This window comes from Pseudophryne corroboree, chromosome 1, assembly GCF_028390025.1.
Source record: "Pseudophryne corroboree isolate aPseCor3 chromosome 1, aPseCor3.hap2, whole genome shotgun sequence".
Classification (NCBI taxonomy): Eukaryota; Metazoa; Chordata; class Amphibia; order Anura; family Myobatrachidae; genus Pseudophryne; species Pseudophryne corroboree.
In genome coordinates, this window is record NC_086444.1 from 622,894,501 (window position 1) to 622,917,757 (window position 23,257).

General features: G+C 47.9%; 2 protein-coding genes across 3 annotated transcripts in view; one reads left to right on the forward strand and one right to left on the reverse strand.

The window, feature by feature from the left end:
- The window catches only part of MADCAM1 (mucosal vascular addressin cell adhesion molecule 1), a 151,350-nt gene that overhangs the window by 91,335 nt on the left and 36,758 nt on the right, over positions 1 to 23,257 (forward strand). Inside the window, 2 exon segments of the mRNA XM_063914473.1 lie at positions 1,292 to 1,603; positions 4,237 to 4,509. Of these exon segments, the coding sequence (XP_063770543.1) occupies positions 1,292 to 1,603; positions 4,237 to 4,509 (585 nt within the window).
- The window catches only part of LOC134903470 (zinc finger protein 436-like), a 153,607-nt gene continuing 131,821 nt past the window's right edge, over positions 1,472 to 23,257 (reverse strand). The window contains exons 5-6 of one of the 2 annotated variants that reach the window (XR_010175750.1): positions 4,184 to 4,260; positions 1,472 to 1,584 (exon numbers count right to left, since the gene is read on the reverse strand). The gene's annotated coding sequence lies outside the window, so the exon portion shown is untranslated. Of the gene's footprint in view, positions 1,585 to 4,020; positions 4,261 to 23,257 lie in introns of those variants that run through there. The other variant, XM_063914470.1, reaches the window with a different exon arrangement.

Consider the following 23,257-nt stretch of genomic DNA (forward strand, 5'->3'; position numbering starts at 1 on the left):
CGCCGCTGGTGATCTCCTCGTGGTCTCGAGCGTCCGCTACGCCATAGCGAATCATTACTCTAGTCATCACCAATAACGTGCTGTCCAGTGATCACTGGGCCGTGAGCGAACGTGGCGTTTGAGCGTCTCGCCTACGGCTAAGCGATCGTTACGCAACTAGCGTACCCTTACGGTACTTCTTAAGTAAACAGCGTACTGTGTTCTTAGACTTCATTAAGGGTTGTTTATACGACGAAGGAATTTAACATTGTCAAGAGCGTCTGTTTTAAGCTAAGTGGAGCCATTGTGCGTACCCACTGAACAATTTTACAAACAACCAAACGATATACGTGAGATACAGAAGAGATGGAGTAGATTACCACAAGTACGCAAAGAGCTGCTACTAGTGGTAGGTGGATGGAGTGTCACCTACACTCTAGCATAACAAATGTGAAATAGAGGAACCACCCCACAAATGGCGCACACAAAATGTATACATATACAGAACGAGTGTCCGGAACAGATATTGAGGTTATGCACACCTCAAAGGAAATAAATAAATAATATACAATAGTGTAATACTTTAACAACTCTTCAATTCAGTATTTTTCCATTGGAAACTCGTACCCGTATTCTCAGTCTATCAAATTAATGGTAGACAATGGGAGCGGAGGGAACCGTATCAGGACTTGAAAAACGACACCTTCAACCAGTCTCTTATGACGATACTGTACAAGTGAACTGTACATTGGATGATAAAAGAATTGGTTTATCCCATAATAATGGAACTTAAAGAGAGTCTTTATTGTAAAATGACGGAGAAATAATTACTTTAAAAAGATTGCTCCTGTGCGAAGACAGGGTGCATTGCTAGTGTGTATATATGTGTATATATATATTTATATATATATAAATATATATATATATCTATAGCAATTCAAAGTCATCCAGTTATCAAGTGGTTAATGTGAAACAAACTTTCCTTGTCTTTTACACTGGTATAAACCTTGAAAATTAGTAAAACATAAGTAAAACCATAGCAGGCATTTGGCACCTGCCTAATATACAAAACATGTTTACTGCAGCACAGTTTCCCAAACTCCGCTATTATAGTCCAGGCTTTAAGGATATTCATGCTTGAACCTAAGTGGTTAAATCAAATTGACTGAAGGAGTAATTAACTCATCTGTACTCAAGTATGGATATCCTTCAAACCTGGATTGTAATGGCGGAGTTTGGAAAACTGCTGCAGCACATCAGTGAACAGAAAATGGATTCTTCTCCATGGACTGATTCTATTTTGTTATTGCAGCTCTACCACAATCTCTGCTTCTAAACTATAGCATGAAAAATGGCATCCTCTATCTGCACTGTTCTGTGAACGACATATATCTTCCTGATGACGTCCCCACCGAAATCAACTGTTACAGATGGTCCAAAAAGTTGGATGGTCCCATTGAGGAAAAGGCGGAGAACAATGGAGAATACCTCACCACTGTCACTTGGAGCTGGGAGGTCCGCGATGAGGACTGGAAATCAGACACCCAATACAAGTGTGAGGCAATGGTAGAGTTGGGTGACCATGTGCTCAAAAGAGAGGGATCCCTGAAGATATCAAATAAAGGTATAATGTTCATTTCAAGAAAAGATGTATTACATAATATGCATGTAAGGCAGCAGTGAAGACCGAAATGGGGGCAAAGCAATCTGGACAAAGAGCCTGATTCTGAGTTAGGAGTAAAGCAAGGAAGAGCAAGTAACTGTGTACCTGGGCAACCCATGTTTACTGGAAGGGGAGCAAATACATACTTTTTTTTTTGTATGCAAGGTAAATACTGACTTCTTCATGTAGCCCACAAATACTGGGCAGCTTTATTTTTACACTCCAATTTAGAGTTTGTATCGAATCCAGATCGCATTGCATAATGCGATTATATCAGGTGGATGTATCACCCAGCACAGGCAGGGACAGGGGCTCTGAAAGTCATAGTGACCGCCATTTCCAGCGCCCATTTCCAGCAGAGGGTTGCTGGGGAACCCTGCCGGAACTACATCTCCCGCAGTGTAGCCTATAAGCTACATTGGGCTACCGCAATTAGAAGATTGTGGTAGCAGCGGGGGTCAATATCAGGAATGCAAAGATTTATCAAACATTGGAGAGAGATAAAGTACCAACCAGTTGGCTCTTGCATACCTCCCAACATAACCCTCTCCAGGAGGGACACAATGCTCTGCTCCTGGACTTCCCTCTTAAATTATGATTGCCATCACCTGTAGTGAAACACCTTTCATATCCATTAACCTGTTCAACACAGGTGCCGGCAATCATACATTAGGAAAAAAGTCCAGAAGCAGAGCATCGTGTCCCTCCAGGAGAGGGTAATGTTGGGAGGTATGCTCTTGTCATTTTTCAAACACATCCTGTAACATGGCAGTTAGGAGCTGATTGGCTGGTACTTTATCTCCTTCCACTTTATCTCTCTCCAAGGCTTAGTACATAGACCAGGCATGTCCAAACTGCGGCCCTCCAGCTGTTGAGAAACTACACATCCCAGCATGCACTGACACAGCTTTAGCATTCTCTGACAGCAAAACTGTGTCAGGACATTTTGGGATATGTAGTTTCACAACAGCTGGAGGGCCACAGTTTGGACAAGCCTGACATAGACCATACATCCCAACTTTAAAAGTGTCTGATTTGGGACCTGGAACACCAGAGGCGCGATCATGCACGAAAAAAAAAGGGTAAAGGGGCGTGTCCTAGTGTAAAGAGGTGGGACCTTACTTACCGACTCTCTTTATCATCACTTTGGGGGCGTGCCCAGTGCTCCCTGAGCAGCTGGACAGCCCCCAGCCCACCCCTCCGCACAGCTAGATGCCCCTGCACATGTCATGTGCACAGCATCTATTCAATTATCACTGGCTGCTTTGCAGAGCAGCGGTGATCACAGGCTCTCCCAATCTAATGCCCCTCCCGCGGCCCGGACACTTCCACATAGAGAAGTGTCAGGATGGGGAGATAATATAATCACAGCTCCGTATGGAGGGCGCAGAGTTAAATGCTGTGAAATTGTGGGGTCTAATGACGCCAGAGCCCACCCCCCAAAGTAGTTAGCAGAGTATCCTCTCCGGGCGTCTGCCACAGGAGGGACACAAAAAGTAGGCGATTATGTTTTTCAAACATAGCCAGTAAAATGGCAAGTAGAAGCTGATTGGCTGGTACTTTATCGCTCTCTGGGGCTTGATACATCTACTCCATGGATCTAATTAACTGCTACTTTAGAAGGAGAAGTAGAGGTTGTGTCACAGCGGGAAATGAAGATGGTTGAATGCTTGAGCACAGAGAGAGAGTTAAATCAAACTGGCCGAGGCACTAGTTGCGTCACCTGTGCTTAAGCATGGATAGTCTTAAAACCTGGACAATTAGGGTGCTTTGAGGATAATGGGTCTATTTACTAAGATCTGCAGAGAGATAAAAGTGGCCGGAGATAAAGTTCCAGCTCCTGTCATTTTTTTGTCAACACAGCCTGTAACATGGCAGACAGTACTTTATCTCCGTCCACTTTATCACTCTCCAAGGCTTAGTAAATAGACCACTGAGTTTGGGAAACACTTTCCAATGGAGATGAATAGCTGAGGACATTACGCAACAAGCAAGACAACAATCAGTTGCTTACATTACATTTTTATTGTACATTTCAACTACTTTCTAGGAAAAACATACAATAAGTATAAGGGGCTCCAGACAATGAAAACGTTGGGCGAGTTTTGGTCATACTTTTCTATTTCATATCAATTATTGCTCTGTCCACACCTGGAAAAGTATATTACTGTCACTGACGCACTATAAATCTCTAAGCTGTTTTGTTTCTCCACTAGTCTTTATGGGGTATATTTAAAAAAGTACGTATTTATAGAAGTGGAGATGTTGCCCATATCAACCAACCAGATTCTACTTTTATCTAGCACCTTCTAAAGATGATAGCTAGAATCTAATTGGTTGCTATGGGTAATACCTCCACTTCTATAAACTCACAATTTAGTAAATATACCCCTATGTTTCATACATAAACCAATAGGCTGCACATTATACAGTATGGAATTTTAAGAAATATAATTAAACATATTCAAGCATAAGTTGTTATCCTTTGCAATATGTTTTATTAACAGTAGAGGTCACTACAACTTTCGCTGCTTCTCCTACCACCGATACTGGAGTTACTTCATCCAGGCGTCTGGAAACTTCTTATATTGCAGCTTTGACGGATTCTTTTACCACGTCTGGGATGCAGGAAAGAGGTGCATTAAGAAATGAACAATCAACCATTCTGGATAAAGACATGACAAATACTGTGACACAGGACAACAAATCTAATACTCTGAGGACAACAATGAGTAGTCATGGAACCCAAAAAACAGTTCTGTCCACAAGATTACCCAGAACAGCTTTCACACATCAGCCCATTACCTCACAAGGAATCCCAGAGACTGACACAACATCACTGACTGTAACCCAAACCATAAACAAAGGTAAATCTGGCTAGAAAACATTATTTACATGTAATTCCTAATCTTTATATAATACTTTTACAGTACAGATGAATTGATATTTCTGCTGTACAGAACAATCCCAATTTCTCTTACGTCCTAGAGGATGCTGGGGACTCCGTAAGGACCATGGGGATAGACGGGCTCCGCAGGAGACATGGGCACTTTCAGAAAGACTTTAGGAATGGGTGTGCACTGGCTCCTCCCTCTATGCCCCTCCTCCAGACCTCAGTTTACTACTGTGCCCAGAGGAGACTGGGTGCATTACAGGGAGCTCTCCTGAGTTTCCTGTCAAAGTATATTTGTTAGGTTTTTTATTTTCAGGGAGCACTGCTGGCATCAGACTCCCTGCATCGAGGAACTGAGGAGAGAGAAGCAGACCTACTTCTGTGAGTTTCAAGGCTCTGCTTCTTAGGCTACTGGACACCATTAGCTCCAGAGGGAGTCAGAACACAGGTCTCACCCTGGAGTTCGTCCCGGAGCCGTGCCGCCGTCCTCCTCACAGAGCCGGAAGATAGAAGCCGGGTGAGTATGAGAAGAAAGAAGACTTCAGAGGCGGCAGAAGACTTCAGATCTTCACTGAGGTAACGCACAGCAGTAAAGCTGTGCGCCATTGCTCCCACACAGCACACACAAACGGCAGTCACTGTAAGGGTGCAGGGCGCCCTGGGCAGCACTATAACCTCATTTTCTGGCAAAAGTACATATATACAGCTAGGCACTGTATATATAAAGAGCCCCCGCCAGTTTTATATATATTTTAGCGGGACAGAAGCCCGCCGCTGAGGGGGCGGGGCTTCTTCCTCAGCACTCACCAGCGCCATTTTCTCCACAGCACAGCGCTGAGAGGAAGCTCCCCGGACTCTACCCTGCTTATCCACAGTGAAAGAGGGTTTTAAAGAAGGGGGGGGGGGGGGGGGCACAGATTACAGCGCTATCTGGGTAAACATATTGTGTGTTTTTTTCCTGGGTCATATAGCGCTGGGTGTGTGCTGGCATACTCTCTCTCTGTCTCTCCAAAGGGCCTTGTGGGGGAACTGTCTTCAGATAAGAGGATTCCATGAGTGTGTGGTGTGTCGGTACGCGTGTGTCGACATGTCTGAGGTAAAAGGCTCTCATAGGGAGGAGGTGGAGTTAATGACTGTGGTGTCTCCGTCGGCAACACCGACACCTGACTGGTTGGATATGTGGAAGGTTTTAGTGCTAATGTGAATTTATTGCACTGAGTCTAGGGAATGTACAGGCGTCAAACCCTGCCTTTCCCCTATGTCACAGGGACCTCCGGGGTCTCAAAAGCGCCCACTATCCAGAATAGTAGACATTGACGCCGACACGGATTCTGACTCCAGTGTCGACTACGATGATGCAAAGTTACAGCCAGAATTGGCAAATAGTATTCAATATATGATTATTGTAATAAAAGATGTTTTGCATATCACAGAGAAACCCCCTGTCCCTGACATGAGGGTACACATGTATAGGGTAAAGAAACCTGAGGTAACCTTTCCCCCATCTCATGAACGAGTTATTGAAAAGGCTTGGGAATCTCCAGACAAGAAACTGCAGATTCCCAAAAGGATTATTAGGGTGTATCCTTTCCCGACTAAGGACAGGATACGGTGAGAATCTTCCCCAAGGGGGAAAAAGCGTGGACACGCTTATCCAAAAGAGTAAGCTGCCATTCCAAGATATGGCTACCCTCAGGGATCCTGCTGATCGCAAACAGCAGGCTACCTTAAAGTCCATTTACACACATTATAGTACCTTACTCAGACCGGCAATAGTGTCAGCGGGAGTTTGTAGCGCTGTAGCAGCGTGGATAGGTACCTTATCGACGAAAATTGATACCCTGGATAGGGGTACCATTTTATTGACCCGGGGTCATATTAACGAAATTAACGCTATGTCGATTTCTGCTAGACGAGTCCTATGGACCCGGCAATGGACAGGTGATGCCGACTCAAAGAGGCATATGGAGGTTTTACCTTACAAGGGTGAGGAATTGTTTGGGGAAGGTCTCTCGGACCTGGTCTCCACAGCTACAGCTGGTAAATCAAAATTTTTGCCTTATATTCCCTCACAGTCTAAGAAAGCACCACATTATCAAATGCAGTCCTTTCGGTCACAAGAAACAAGAGAGTACGAGGTGCGTTCTTTCTTGCCAGAGGTAAGGGCAGAGGGAAAAAGCTGCACAACACAGCTAGTTCCCAGGAACAGATGTCCTCCCCGGCCTCTACAAAATCCACCGCATGACGCTGGGGCTCCGCTAAGAGGGTCCGCCCCAGTGGGGGCACGTTTTCGAATTTTCAGCCACATCTGGGTTCACTCACAGGTGGATCCCTGGGCAATAGAAATTGTTTCTCAGGGTTACAAGCTGGAATTCGAAGAGGTGCCTCCTCGCCGCTTTTTCAAATCGGCCCTGCCAACTTCTCCCCCAGAAAGGGAGATAGTGTTAAATGCAATTCACAAATTGTATCTTCAACAGGTGGTGGTCAAGGTTCCCCTACTTCAACAAGGGAGGGGATATTACTCAACCCTGTTTGTAGTCCCGAAACCGGACGGTTCGGTCAGATCCATTCTAACTTTAAAATCCCTGAACCTATACTTGAAAAGGGTTCAAGTTCAAGATGGAATCGCTCAGGGCGGTCATCGCCAGCCTGGAAGAGGGGGGATTTTATGGTATCTCTGGACATAAAGGATGCATACCTTCATGTTCCCATTTATCCACCTCATCAGGCGTACCTGAGATTTGTGGTACAGGATTGTCATTACCAATTTCAGACGTTGCCGGCCCCGAGGATTTTCACCAAGGTAATGGCGGAAATGATGGTGCTCCTGCGCAAGCAAGGTGTCGTAATTATCCCGTACTTGGACGATCTCCTCATAAAAACGAGATCAAGAGAGCAGTTACTGAACAGCGTATCACTTTCACTGAAGGTGTTACAGAAACACGGCTGGATTCTCAATATCCCGAAGTTGGTTCCGACGACTCGTCTGACTTTTCTTGAGCATGATTCTGGATACAGACCAGAAAAGGGTTTATCTTCCGATAGAAAAAGCTCAGGAACTCATGACTCTAGTCAGGAACCTATTTAAACCAAAACAGGTGTCAGTGCATCACTGCACTCGAGTCCTGGGAAAGATGGGGGCATCATACGAGGCCATTCCCTTCGGCAGACTCCATGCGAGGACTTTCCAGTGGGACCTACTGGACAAGTGGTCCTGGTCACATCTACAGATTCATCAGTTGATCTCCCTGTTCCCCAGGGCCAGGGTATCTCTCCTGTGGTGGCTGCAGGGTGCTCACCTTCTAGAAGGCTGCAGGTTCGGCATTCAGGACTGGATCCTGGTGACCACGGACGGGAGCCTCAGAGGTTGGGGAGCAGTCACACAGGAAAGAAACTTCCAAGGTTTTTGGTCAAGTCAAGAGACTTGTCTTCACATCAACATCCTGGAACTGAGGGCCATATACAACGCCCTACGTCAAGCGGAGACATTACTGCGCGACCAACCAATTCTGATCCAGTCAGACAACATCACCGCAGTGGCTCATGTAAACCGCCAAGGCGGCACATGGAGCAGAGTGGCAATGGCGGAAGCCACCAGAATTCTTCGCTGGGCGGAAATTCATGTAAGCGCACTGTCAGCAGTGTTCATTCCGGGAGTGGACAACTGGGAAGCAGACTTCCTCAGCAGACACGACCTGCATCCAGGAGAGTGGGGACTTCATCCGGAAGTCTTCGCACAGATTGCAAGTCAGTGGGGATTACCCCAGATAGACATGATGGCGTCCCGCCTCAACAAAAAGCTACAGAGGTATGGCGCCAGATCAAAAGATCCTCAGGCGGTAGCTGTAGACGCCCTAGTGACACCGTGGGTGGTCCAGTCGGTCTATGTATTTCCTCCTCTTCCTCTCATACCCAAGGTGTTGAAAATAATAAGAAAGAGAGGAGTGAGAACAATTCTCATTGTTCCAGATTGGCCACGAAGGACCTGGTATCCGGATCTGCAGGAAATACTCACAGAAGATCCGTGGCCTCTTCCTCTAGGACAGGACCTGTTGCAACAGGGGCCCTGTCGGTTCCAAGACTTGCCGCGGCTGCGTTTGACGGCATGGCGGTTAAACGCCGGATCCTAGCAGAAAAGGCATTTCGGATGAGGTCATTCCTACGCTGATAAAGGCTAGGAAGGACGTGACTTCTAAACATTATCAATAGAGATGAGCGGGTTCGGTTTCTCTGAATCTGAACCCGCCAGAACTTCATGTTTTTTTTCACGGGTCCGAGCGACTCGGATCTTCCCGCCTTGCTCGGTTAACCCGAGCGCGCCCGAACGTCATCATGACGCTGTCGGATTCTCGCGAGGCTCGGATTCTATCGCGAGACTCGGATTCTATATAAGGAGCCGCGCGTCGCCGCCATTTTCACACGTGCATTGAGATTGATAGGGAGAGGACGTGGCTGGCGTCCTCTCCGTTTAGAATAGATTAGAGAGACACTTGATTTACTAATTTTGGGGAGCATTAGGAGTACTCAGTACAGTGCAGAGTTTTGCTGATAGTGACCACCAGTTTTATTTATAATCCGTTCTCTGCCTGAAAAAAGCGATACACAGCACACAGTGACTCAGTCACATACCATATCTGTGTGCACTGCTCAGGCTCAGGCCAGTGTGCTGCATCATCTATTATCTATATATAATATTATATATATCTGTCTGACTGCTCAGCTCACACAGCTTATAATTGTGGGGGAGACTGGGGAGCACTACTGCAGTGCCAGTTATAGGTTATAGCAGGAGCCAGGAGTACATAATATATTATATAGTGAGTGACCACCAGACACACAGTGCAGTTTATTTAATATATCCGTTCTCTGCCTGAAAAAAGCGATACACACAGTGACTCAGTCAGTCACATACCATATCTGTGTGCACTGCTCAGGCTCAGGCCAGTGTGCTGCATCATCTATATATATTATATATCTGTCTGACTGCTCAGCTCACACAGCTTATAATTGTGGGGGAGACTGGGGAGCACTACTGCAGTGCCAGTTATAGGTTATAGCAGGAGCCAGGAGTACATAATATTATATTAAAATTAAACAGTGCACACTTTTGCTGCAGGAGTGCCACTGCCAGTGTGACTAGTGACCAGTGACCTGACCACCAGTATATATAATATTAGTAGTATACTATCTCTTTATCAACCAGTCTATATATTAGCAGCAGACACAGTACAGTGCGGTAGTTCACGGCTGTGGCTACCTCTGTGTCGGCACTCGGCAGCCCGTCCATAATTGTATATACCACCTAACCGTGTTTTTTTTTTCTTTCTTTATACATACATACTAGTTACGAGTATACTATCTCTTTATCAACCAGTCTATATTAGCAGCAGACACAGTACAGTGCGGTAGTTCACGGCTGTGGCTACCTCTGTGTCGGCACTCGGCAGCCCGTCCATAATTGTATATACCACCTAACCGTGGTTTTTTTTTCTTTCTTTATACATACATACTAGTTACGAGTATACTATCTCTTTATCAACCAGTCTATATATTAGCAGCAGACACAGTACAGTGCGGTAGTTCACGGCTGTGGCTACCTCTGTGTCGGCACTCGGCAGCCCGTCCATAATTGTATATACCACCTAACCGTGGTTTTTTTTTCTTTCTTTATACATACATACTGGTTACGAGTATACTATCTCTGTATCAACCAGTCTATATTAGCAGCAGACACAGTACAGTGCGGTAGTTCACGGCTGTGGCTACCTCTGTGTCGGCACTCGGCAGCCCGTCCATAATTGTATATACCACCTAACCGTGGTTTTTTTTTCTTTCTTTATACATACATACTAGTTACGAGTATACTATCTCTTTATCAACCAGTCTATATATTAGCAGCAGACACAGTACAGTGCGGTAGTTCACGGCTGTGGCTACCTCTGTGTCGGCACTCGGCAGCCCGTCCATAATTGTATATACCACCTAACCGTGGTTTTTTTTTCTTTCTTTATACATACATACTAGTTACGAGTATACTATCTCTTTATCAACCAGTCTATATATTAGCAGCAGACACAGTACAGTGCGGTAGTTCACGGCTGTGGCTACCTCTGTGTCGGCACTCGGCAGCCCGTCCATAATTGTATATACCACCTATCCGTGGTTTTTTTTTCTTTCTTTATACATACATACTAGTTACGAGTATACTATCTCTTTATCAACCAGTCTATATTAGCAGCAGACACAGTACAGTGCGGTAGTTCACGGCTGTGGCTACCTCTGTGTCGGCACTCGGCAGCCCGTCCATAATTGTATACTAGTATCCAATCCATCCATCTCCATTGTTTACCTGAGGTGCCTTTTAGTTGTGCCTATTAAAATATGGAGAACAAAAATGTTGAGGTTCCAAAATTAGGGAAAGATCAAGATCCACTTCCACCTCGTGCTGAAGCTGCTGCCACTAGTCATGGCCGAGACGATGAAATGCCAGCAACGTCGTCTGCCAAGGCCGATGCCCAATGTCATAGTACAGAGCATGTCAAATCCAAAACACCAAATATCAGTAAAAAAAGGACTCCAAAACCTAAAATAAAATTGTCGGAGGAGAAGCGTAAACTTGCCAATATGCCATTTACCACACGGAGTGGCAAGGAACGGCTGAGGCCCTGGCCTATGTTCATGGCTAGTGGTTCAGCTTCACATGAGGATGGAAGCACTCAGCCTCTCGCTAGAAAAATGAAAAGACTCAAGCTGGCAAAAGCAGCACAGCAAAGAACTGTGCATTCTTCGAAATCCCAAATCCACAAGGAGAGTCCAATTGTGTCGGTTGCGATGCCTGACCTTCCCAACACTGGACGTGAAGAGCATGCGCCTTCCACCATTTGCACGCCCCCTGCAAGTGCTGGAAGGAGCACCCGCAGTCCAGTTCCTGATAGTCAGATTGAAGATGTCAGTGTTGAAGTACACCAGGATGAGGATATGGGTGTTGCTGGCGCTGGGGAGGAAATTGACCAGGAGGATTCTGATGGTGAGGTGGTTTGTTTAAGTCAGGCACCCGGGGAGACACCTGTTGTCCGTGGGAGGAATATGGCCGTTGACATGCCAGGTGAAAATACCAAAAAAATCAGCTCTTCGGTGTGGAGGTATTTCACCAGAAATGCGGACAACAGGTGTCAAGCCGTGTGTTCCCTTTGTCAAGCTGTAATAAGTAGGGGTAAGGACGTTAACCACCTCGGAACATCCTCCCTTATACGTCACCTGCAGCGCATTCATAATAAGTCAGTGACAAGTTCAAAAACTTTGGGTGACAGCGGAAGCAGTCCACTGACCAGTAAATCCCTTCCTCTTGTAACCAAGCTCACGCAAACCACCCCACCAACTCCCTCAGTGTCAATTTCCTCCTTCCCCAGGAATGCCAATAGTCCTGCAGGCCATGTCACTGGCAATTCTGACGAGTCCTCTCCTGCCTGGGATTCCTCCGATGCATCCTTGCGTGTAACGCCTACTGCTGCTGGCGCTGCTGTTGTTGCCGCTGGGAGTCGATGGTCATCCCAGAGGGGAAGTCGTAAGCCCACTTGTACTACTTCCAGTAAGCAATTGACTGTTCAACAGTCCTTTGCGAGGAAGATGAAATATCACAGCAGTCATCCTACTGCAAAGCGGATAACTGAGGCCTTGGCATCCTGGGTGGTGAGAAACGTGGTTCTGGTATCCATCATTACTGCAGAGCCAACTAGAGACTTGTTGGAGGTACTGTGTCCCCGGTACCAAATACCATCTAGGTTCCATTTCTCTAGGCAGGCGATACCGAAAATGTACACAGACCTCAGAAAAAGAGTCACCAGTGTCCTAAAAAATGCAGCTGTACCCAATGTCCACTTAACCACGGACATGTGGACAAGTGGAGCAGGGCAGGGTCAGGACTATATGACTGTGACAGCCCACTGGGTAGATGTATGGACTCCCGCCGCAAGAACAGCAGCGGCGGCACCAGTAGCAGCATCTCGCAAACGCCAACTCTTTCCTAGGCAGGCTACGCTTTGTATCACCGGTTTCCAGAATACGCACACAGCTGAAAACCTCTTACGGCAACTGAGGAAGATCATCGCGGAATGGCTTACCCCAATTGGACTCTCCTGTGGATTTGTGGCATCGGACAACGCCAGCAATATTGTGTGTGCATTAAATATGGGCAAATTCCAGCACGTCCCATGTTTTGCACATACCTTGAATTTGGTGGTGCAGAATTTTTTTAAAAACGACCGGGGGCGTGCAAGAGATGCTGTCGGTGGCCAGAAGAATTGCGGGACACTTTCGGCGTACAGGCACCACGTACAGAAGACTGGAGCACCACCAAAAACTACTGAACCTGCCCTGCCATCATCTGAAGCAAGAAGTGGTAACGAGGTGGAATTCAACCCTCTATATGCTTCAGAGGTTGGAGGAGCAGCAAAAGGCCATTCAAGCCTATACAATTGAGCACGATATAGTAGGTGGAATGCACCTGTCTCAGGCGCAGTGGAGAATGATTTCAACGTTGTGCAAGGTTCTGATGCCCTTTGAACTTGCCACACGTGAAGTCAGTTCAGACACTGCCAGCCTGAGTCAGGTCATTCCCCTCATCAGGCTTTTGCAGAAGAAGCTGGAGGCATTGAAGAAGGAGCTAAAAGGGAGCGATTCCGCTAGGCATGTGGGACTTGTGGATGCAGCCCTTAATTCGCTTAACAAGGATTCACGGGTGGTCAATCTGTTGAAATCAGAGCACTACATTTTGGCCACCGTGCTCGATCCTAGATTTAAAGCCTACCTTGGATCTCTCTTTCCGGCAGACACAGGTCTGCTGGGGTTGAAAGACCTGCTGGTGACAAAATTGTCAAGTCAAGCGGAACGCGACCTGTCAACATCTCCTCCTTCACATTCTCCCGCAACTGGGGGTGCGAGGAAAAGGCTCAGAATTCCGAGCCCACCCGCTGGCGGTGATGCAGGGCAGTCTGGAGCGACTGCTGATGCTGACATCTGGTCCGGACTGAAGGACCTGACAACGATTACGGACATGTCGTCTACTGTCACTGCATATGATTCTCTCAACATTGATAGAATGGTGGAGGATTATATGAGTGACCGCATCCAAGTAGGCACGTCACACAGTCCGTACTTATACTGGCAGGAAAAAGAGGCAATTTGGAGGCCCTTGCACAAACTGGCTTTATTCTACCTAAGTTGCCCTCCCACAAGTGTGTACTCCGAAAGAGTGTTTAGTGCCGCCGCTCACCTTGTCAGCAATCGGCGTACGAGGTTACATCCAGAAAATGTGGAGAAGATGATGTTCATTAAAATGAATTATAATCAATTCCTCCGCGGAGACATTGACCAGCAGCAATTGCCTCCACAAAGTACACAGGGAGCTGAGATGGTGGATTCCAGTGGGGACGAATTGATAATCTGTGAGGAGGGGGATGTACACGGTGATATATCGGAGGGTGAAGATGAGGTGGACATCTTGCCTCTGTAGAGCCAGTTTGTGCAAGGAGAGATTAATTGCTTCTTTTTTGGGGGGGTCCAAACCAACCCGTCATATCAGTCACAGTCGTGTGGCAGACCCTGTCACTGAAATGATGGGTTGGTTAAAGTGTGCATGTCCTGTTTTGTTTATACAACATAAGGGTGGGTGGGAGGGCCCAAGGACAATTCCATCTTGCACCTCTTTTTTCTTTTCTTTTTCTTTGCATCGTGTACTGATTGGGGAGGGTTTTTTGGAAGGGACATCCTGCGTGACACTGCAGTGCCACTCCTAGATGGGCCCGGTGTTTGTGTCGGCCACTAGGGTCGCTAATCTTACTCACACAGTCAGCTACCTCATTGCGCCTCTTTTTTTCTTTGCGTCATGTGCTGTTTGGGGAGGGTTTTTTGGAAGGGACATCCTGCGTGACACTGCAGTGCCACTCCTAGATGGGCCCGGTGTTTGTGTCGGCCACTAGGGTCGCTAATCTTACTCACACAGCTACCTCATTGCGCCTCTTTTTTTCTTTGCGTCATGTGCTGTTTGGGGAGGGTTTTTTGGAAGGGACATCCTGCGTGACACTGCAGTGCCACTCCTAGATGGGCCCGGTGTTTGTGTCGGCCACTAGGGTCGCTAATCTTACTCACACAGCTACCTCATTGCGCCTCTTTTTTTCTTTGCGTCATGTGCTGTTTGGGGAGGGTTTTTTGGAAGGGACATCCTGCGTGACACTGCAGTGCCACTCCTAGATGGGCCCGGTGTTTGTGTCGGCCACTAGGGTCGCTAATCTTACTCACACAGCTACCTCATTGCGCCTCTTTTTTTCTTTGCGTCATGTGCTGTTTGGGGAGGGTTTTTTGGAAGGGACATCCTGCGTGACACTGCAGTGCCACTCCTAGATGGGCCCGGTGTTTGTGTCAGCCACTAGGGTCGCTTATCTTACTCACACAGCGACCTCGGTGCAAATTTTAGGACTAAAAATAATATTGTGAGGTGTGAGGTATTCAGAATAGACTGAAAATGAGTGTAAATTATGGTTTTTGAGGTTAATAATACTTTGGGATCAAAATGACCCCCAAATTCTATGATTTAAGCTGTTTTTTAGTGTTTTTTGAAAAAAACACCCGAATCCAAAACACACCCGAATCCGACAAAAAAAATTCGGTGAGGTTTTGCCAAAACGCGTTCGAACCCAAAACACGGCCGCGGAACCGAACCCAAAACCAAAACACAAAACCCGAAAAATTTCAGGCGCTCATCTCTAATTATCAACGTATATGGCGAAAATATGTTTCTTGGGAGGCCAGGAATGCTCCTACGGAAGAATTCCATCTGGGCCGTTTCCTTCACTTCCTACAAACTGGAGTGAATTTGGGTCTAAAATTAGGCTCCATTAAGATTCAGATTTCGGTCTTATCCATTTTTTTTCAAAAAGAATTGGCTTCTCTCCCAGAAGTACAGACTTTTGTGAAGGGAGTGCTGCATATTCAGCCTCATTTTATACCTCCGGTGGCGCCTTGGGACCTTAACGTGGTGTTGAGTTTCCTTAAGTCGCTCTGGTTTGAACCACTTCAAACGGTGGAGTTAAAATATCTCACTTGGAAGGTGGTCATGTTATTAGCCTTGGCTTCGGCTAGGCAAGTGTCGGAATTGGCGGCTTTGTCTCATAAAAGCCCCTATCTGGTTTTCCATATGGATAGAGCGGAATTGCGGACCTGAACTCAATTCTTGCCTAAGGTGGTGTCATCTTTTCATAGGAACCAACCTATTGTGGTGCCTGTGGCTACGCGAGACTTGGGGGATTCCGAGTCCCTTGATGTAGTCAGGGCTTTGAAATTTTACGTGGCCAGAACGGCTAGAGTCAGAAGAACAGAAGCACTGTTTGTCCTATATGCAGCCAACAAGGTTGGCGGCCCTGCTTCAAAGCAGACTATTGCTCGCTGGATCTGTAACACGATTCAGCAGGCGCATTCTACGGCTGGATTGCCGTTTCCAAAATCGGTTAAGGCCCATATATAGTTTTGCTTACATAAGGGTTATGTTATAGTTTTCATCGGTCTTGGACAGATGCTATGTTGTTTTGATACTGTTAACTGATTAGTATATCTCAAGTTATACGGTGTGATTGGTGTGGCTGGTATGAATATTGCCCTTGGATAAACAAAATCCTTTCCTCGTACTGTCCGTCTCCTCTGGCCACAGTTTCTCTAACTGAGGTCTGGAGGAGGGGCATAGAGGGAGGAGCCAGTGCACACCCATTCCTAAAGTCTTTCTTAAAGTGCCCATGTCTCCTGCGGAGCCCGTCTATCCCTATGGTCCTTACGGAGTCCCCAGCACCCTCTACGGACTACGAGAAAAAGATTACCCGGTAGGTTTAAAATCTTATTTATTCTATTCCAGATAGTAAATGTTTCCTGGAGCCTCGCCTCCTTTTTTAAACTAAAGATTTAAAATCAATCACAACTTCCAGGCTCATTTTACACCATACTCGCCTACCATCCCGGAATAGCCGGAAAGCTCCCGAAAATCAAATATCACTCCTGGGGTGGCATTAAATTTTTACGGATGCTACTACTGCTGGGGAGGCATTACGTATAACGACGCTACTACTACGGGTGGGGCATTACGTATAAGTTGAATAAGATTGTGGTACTGTGTGGCGTAATTTTAAATGGGGGTACTATTGTGTGGCTATGCCCCTTCCTGGCGAACGACCCTTTGTGGGATATGAGAGGGCGCAAATTTATAGTTTGCAGGGGGGCGCCGAACACCCCAGCATCGGCCCTGATCATAGCCTCACCCCGGCTATACAATGCCTGTAATATCGGCATTGTATAGCAGAAGCGTGACCACAATGATGCAACCGCGAGCGCTGCGCCACCTGTGCGGCCTAGTATCCTGAGCCACGCCCGAACTTCTCTGCCACATTACGCCCATTCCCTGCTGCGCAGAGCTGGCTGCCCTCTCCCGGAGGGGGCAACCAGAATGTCGCCAACCCTACTTTACGCTACATGTTTATACTGTATATGAGGCATTCCCAACGGGATCCTGGCATTCAAAATAACGACGCTGGGATTCTGACACCAGTTGAAATCCTGATGCCGGACCTCTGGAAGGGGCAGGAGATCGACACCAAAATGCCGACTAAAAGAACTACTGGTGGGTTGGGTTTAAGCGCCACACGGGGGGTTAGGGTCAGTCTGCAGGGTGGAGGGGGTTAGGCTGTGGGGAGGGGTAGGTCTGGGGTAGGCACCCCAAGGGGGAAGGGGGGGGGTTAGGGTCAGGCTGCAGGGGAGGGACAGTTAATTTTAGGCAGCAGGGATGAGGGTTTAGGTATAGACACCTCCGGTGGGTGGTTAGGATAAGGCACTAAGGGGGAAGTTAGGGTTAGGCTGTGTGAACAGACAGTTAGGGGGTAGGAGCTAGAAGGGGAGGGGGAAATAGTCTCTACACACCCTGACGGGATTTCATACATCGGGATCCCAGCGTTGGTATTATGAACACCGGAATCCCGTGCACCGGCATTACATACTGATTCTTTCCCAACCTCGGTCCTCAAGGCACACTAACAGTGCAGGTTTTAGTAATTTCCAGGCTTCAGCACATATGGCTAAATCAAAATAATCTAGATACTAATTAAGGGGTCTATTCATGAAGCAGTGAAAAGTGTGGAGAAGTGAGCCTGTGGAGAAGTTGCCCATGGCAACCAATCAGCTGCTCCGTACAATTGTATAGCATGCAATTTAGAAATGTTACTTCAATGCTGATTGGTTGCCACGAGCAACATCTCCACTGGCTCACTTCTCCACACTTTTCACTGGTTCATGAATAGACCCCTACATCACCTGTGCTCAAGCATAGATATCACTAAAACCTGGACTGTTTGTGTACCTTAAGGACCGAGGTTGGGAATGCCTGCTGCAGAGGCGGAACTACCACCAGTGCGTTGCGCTGGGGCCCGCCTCTGTCCAGGGGCCCAAAGCATGTAATGAGTCAAACTGACTCATTACATGCCGCTGTGCGCTGCGGGCAACCGCTGCCAACAGCGCACAGCCGCCCAGAGAGGAGAGGAGCAGTGGTACGGGGGTGGAGAGGAGCAGCGGTACTGTCTTCCGAGAACAGCCTATAGTGAAGCAGAGGGGCAGCAGCGCCTCCACCAATAACACAGCGCTGCTGCTGCTGCTCCCTCCTCCACCTCCCTCCTCCTCCTTCTCTACTGCCCGGGAATCGTCTGACGCTGCACCGACGAGCCTGAGCCAGCGGAGAGGGTAAGTATAATTCTTTCTTTCTTTCTTTCTTTCTTTCTACAAAAAAGGGGGACTGTCTGCCACAATGTGTAAAAAGGGGAACTGTCTGCCACAATGTGTAAAAAGGGGGACTGTCTGCCACAATGTGTAAAAAGGGGGAATCTGTCTGACGTAGTGTGTAAAAAGGGGGAATCTGCCTGCCGCAATGTGTAAAAAGGGGGAATCTGCCTGCCGCAATGTGTAAAAAGGGGGAATCTGCCTGCCGTAATGTGTAAAAAGGGGGATGCTGTCTGCCGTAATGTGTCACAAGGGCACGCTGTCTGACGTAATGTGTAACAAGGGCACGCTGTCTGCCGTAATGTGTAACAAGGGCACGCTGTCTGCCGTAATGTGTAACAAGGGCACGCTGTCTGCCGTAATGTGTAACAAGGGCACGCTGTCTGCCGTAATGTGTAACAAGGGCACGCTGTCTGCCGTAATGTGTAACAAGGGCACGCTGTCTGCCGTAATGTGTAAAAAGGGGACGCTGTCTGCCGTAATGTGTAACAAGGGCACGCTGTCTGCCGTAATGTGTAACAAGGGCACGCTGTCTGCCGTAATGTGTAACAAGGGCACTCTGTCTGCCGTAATGTGTAACAAGGGGACGCTGTCTGCCATTATGTGTAAAAAGGGCACGCTGTCTGCCGTTATGTGTAAAAAGTGTACGCTGTCTGCCGCTATGTTTAACAAGGGCACGCTGTCTGCCGTTATGTGAAAAAAGTGTACGCTGTCTGCCGCTATGTGTAACAAGGGCACGCTGTCTGCCGTTATGTGTAAAAAGGGTACGCTGTCTGCCGCTATGTTTAACAAGGGCACGCTGTCTGCCGTTATTTGTAAAAAGTGTACGCTGTCTGCCGCTATGTGTAACAAGGGCACGCTGTCTGCCGTTATGTGTAAAAAGTGCACGCTGTCTGCCGTTATGTGTAAAAAGGGCACGCTGTCTGCTGCTATGTGTAAAAAGGGCACGCTGTCTGCCGTTATGTGTAAAAAAGGGGGACGCTGTCTGCCGTAATGTGTAAAAAGGGGACGCTGTCTGCTGTAATGTGTAAAAAGAGGAATCTGTCCGCCGTAAGGTGTAAAAGGGTCTCTACCTGGTGTAGTGGTGCTACTGTGTGGCGTAATTTGAATAATGGAGACTACTGTGCACCGTTTTATGAATTGGTATTATTTTGTGGCCACACCCCTTCCCCACAAAGCCACGCCACTATGTATTTTTGCGCGCGCCTATGGCGCGCACTGCCCCTGTTTTGCATGCAGGGGTGGGGCTCCGATGCCGTTTCTTGCACACAGTGCTAAAATGTCTAGTTACGGCACTGTTGCTAGGTATCCACTTCCCTGAGCAGGTCCCGCTCACCAGATCCTCTCCAGGGGTGAGGGGGTGGACTTGGATGGGGGGGGGGGGGCAAGCCATTTTGTCGCACATGGGCACACCGCTCGCTAGTTCCGCCACTGGCCTGCTGTGTATAATAATGCAGCACATCTCATACTTACAAACAAGCAATAGGACAGGAAACAGCGCCTTTCACCTCAAAGTTCTTTTAGTTTGCAGAGTAAGATCATTTTAGTACATTTTCCTTTACAGTAGGGTGCAGATGATTTATGGTAATATAATACATTTAATTTGATGCCAAACTACTGCTTGTCAGGTGTACGGTCTTCTTTTACACCTATACTGGCTACTACTATAAAGTCAGGCAAAACCATTTAATCATTGATCACCAAATCTAAGGGGGGTATTTCTGCAGCGGGGTACACTGGTATTCCACAGGGAATAACATTGGGGTGTAGAGTTGGATCTTGATCCGAAGCACCAATAGGCTAAAGCTTTGACTTATCCCAGGATGCACTGTACCGCCTCCTCTATAGCCCCGCCTCCAGGCACTGGAGCTCAGTTTGTAAGTTGGTGCCTGCAGTGCAGGTCACTAACAGGGGGGGCTGCCCTAGGGAGGCCTGAAATTAGCTTTTTAAGAAGACTTCAAGGGCCGCAGCACTTTTATGTCATTCTGACATTCTGTGCTGCGGCTCCATCACCTCCCTCAGCGGTGCTGCATACTCCTGCGGCCTGGTTCCCGGGTACTTGCAGCGGGGACGCACCGGTTTCTAGGCACACCACCGTTGCTGCTCTCCTATATCACCGTGGCTGCATGACAGGGAGGAGGTAAGAGGGTCCCCCAGGTGGGACCCGCCGGTAAATCGCAATCCGGTCACGGTCCCAGGAGACGGACCGCGCCGCTGGTGTGGACACTGTGTCCGGAAAAGGGACCCCACTATATCCACCAGGACAGGGAGCACAGGTCGGATTTCCTAAGATTCGTTTAATATAGGCTCCATAGTATCCGGTGGTGAAGTCCAACAGAGGTGATAAGGCGCTGACCTGTAGCCCCTCCCCCAGCTCTGGGCGTCATCTACTGCTGGTGTTCCCGCCCTGGAGCTGCATCTCTCTCCCTCACTCCCTGAAGAGATTTTGGCGCCATTACATAGCTGGGCTGATCTCCAGGACTGCTGGGCACTGTCTCCTCTGTAAAATCGCCTGTCTTGTCAGCGCTGTGTATTTACAGACACTTAAGTATTCTACATGTCATTTTAGACAGTGTTAGTTAAGAACAAGTGTACTGCTATATGAATATTTAGTACAAGTATTCTGTGATATACATACAGTGTTTACTGTGCATTGGGGGTCATTCCGAGTTGTTCGCTCGCTAGCTGATTTTAGCAGCATTGCACACGCTATGCCGCTGCCCTCTGGGAGTGTATCTTAGCTTAGCAGAATTGCGTACGAAAGATTAGCAGAATTGCGAATAGAAATTTCTTAGCAGTTTCTGAGTAGCTCGAGACTTACTCCTACATTGCGATCAGCTCAGCCCGTTTCGTTCCTGGTTTGACGTCACAAACACGCCCTGCGTTCGGCCAGCCACTCCCCCGTTTCTCCAGCCACTCCCCCGTTTTATCCTGGCACGCCTGCATTTTTCCGCACACTCCCAGAAAACGGACAGTTTCCGCCCAGAAACACCCACTTCCTGTCCGTCTAGTGGTATCTTCTACTCTGCCTGTCACCACTGTCACCTCACTGAAGGAACCGACGGATAAGCGTTTGGAGGGATGCCTGAAGTCTATTTACACACTTCCCGGGGCTGTGCATAGACCCACTATGGCAGCCTCTTGGGCTGCAAAGGCTGTTGAAGCATGGGTTCAGGCAATTGAGGATGAGCTACCTCGGTCGTATATTACCACAGCCTCTCACTATATTCAGGAGGCGGCCTCTGATGCAGGCGTAATGGAGGCCAAGGCGTCTGCTACATCTATCCTGGCTCGCCAGATTTTGTGGTTAAGGTCCTGGAAAGTGGACCTGGACTCCAAAAAGACCTTGGAGGTACTCCCTTTTAAGGGAGACATACTATTTGGAGAGGATCTGAACAAGATTGTGACTGACTTTGCAACAGCTAAGACTGCATTTCTCCCAAGTACTAATCCTTCTGCTCCGAAGGCTAAGAGTACCACTTTTCGTCCCTTTCAACCTCCAAGTAAAGCAAAGGGTCAGGCGTACCCGAGACAGGCTCGTACTTCCAAAACCACCAAGCCCAAGTCTAAGCAATCTTGGGCCGCCCGTCAGTCTGCTTCCTGCGGCATGACGGGGTGAGCCTCCTCCTGGGGGACCCCAGGGTGGGAGGCCGATTTCTGCAGTTCGCCCAGGCCTGGTTAAAAACCACTTCAGATGCCTGGGTGTGGGAAGTTGTCTCTCACGGGTACGCTATCTCCTTCAAGAGATGTCCCTCTCACCAGTTCTGCTCGACAGTTATCCCTTCGGATCCGCTGAAAGCACAGACTTTACACTTGGTTGTACAATCTCTCCTCTGGAGTGATTGTGCCGGTACCTCTGTCTTAAAGAGGCAGGGGCTACTATTCGACCCTGTTTCTAGTCCTGAAACCAAATGGGTCCTCCTGGCTATACTCAACCTCAAATCTTTGAACAAATTTGTGAGGGTATCCAAATTCCATATGGAAACTCTGCGTTCTAACCCAAGGACTATATGGTATCCCTGGACATACAGGATGCTTACCTGCACATTCCTATTGCCATGTCGCATCAGCAATATCTCCAGTTTGCTATTGGCAACCTATATTATCAATTCCAGGCCTTGCCTTTTAGACTGACCACGGCTCCTTGGATCTTCACCAAGGTCATTGCAGACATGACGGCTCTTCTCCGCCGTCAGGGTGTCAGGATCATGCCGTATCTGGATGACTTGCTGATCCTGGCAAACTCCCCAGAGGTTCTCCTCAGTCATCTGGAACTGACGGTCCAATTCCTACAAGCCCACGGGTGGCTCATCAACTGTAAGAAGTCCTCGCTGGTCCCTGTTCAAAACATGGTGCACCTGGGGGCATTGTTGGACACACACAACCAATGATTGTTCTCGTCTCCAGAGAAGGTCCTAAAACTTCAGGACAGGATCAGATACTTCCTCTCTCGCCAGAGAGTGTCAGTACACTTGGCGATGCAAATACTAGGCTTCATGGTGTCGGCTTTCTACATGGTAGAGTATGCTCAATTTCATTCCCACCCTCTGCAGAGGTCAATCCTTTCCAAGTGGGATGGCCTGCCTCACAGGATCAGGTGTCAAATGATCTCCTTGACTCCGGAGGTTCGTCTGTCACTGAGCTGGTGGCTACAGGACCTTCTGGATCTCCAACTGGGTCCTCCTGACAACGGACGCCATTCTGCGAGGTTGGGGCACGATGTTGGAGCAACACTCTCTCCAGGGTCGGTGGACCACAGAGAAATCTCTCCTCCCGATAAATATTCTGGAATTGCGGGCAGTGTTCAATGCGTTGACACTGGCTCTGCCTCTGGTACAGAACAGGCCTGTTCAAGTACAATCAGACAATGCCACCACGTGGCGTACAGAAATAGTCAAGGCGGCACTCGAAGCCGCATG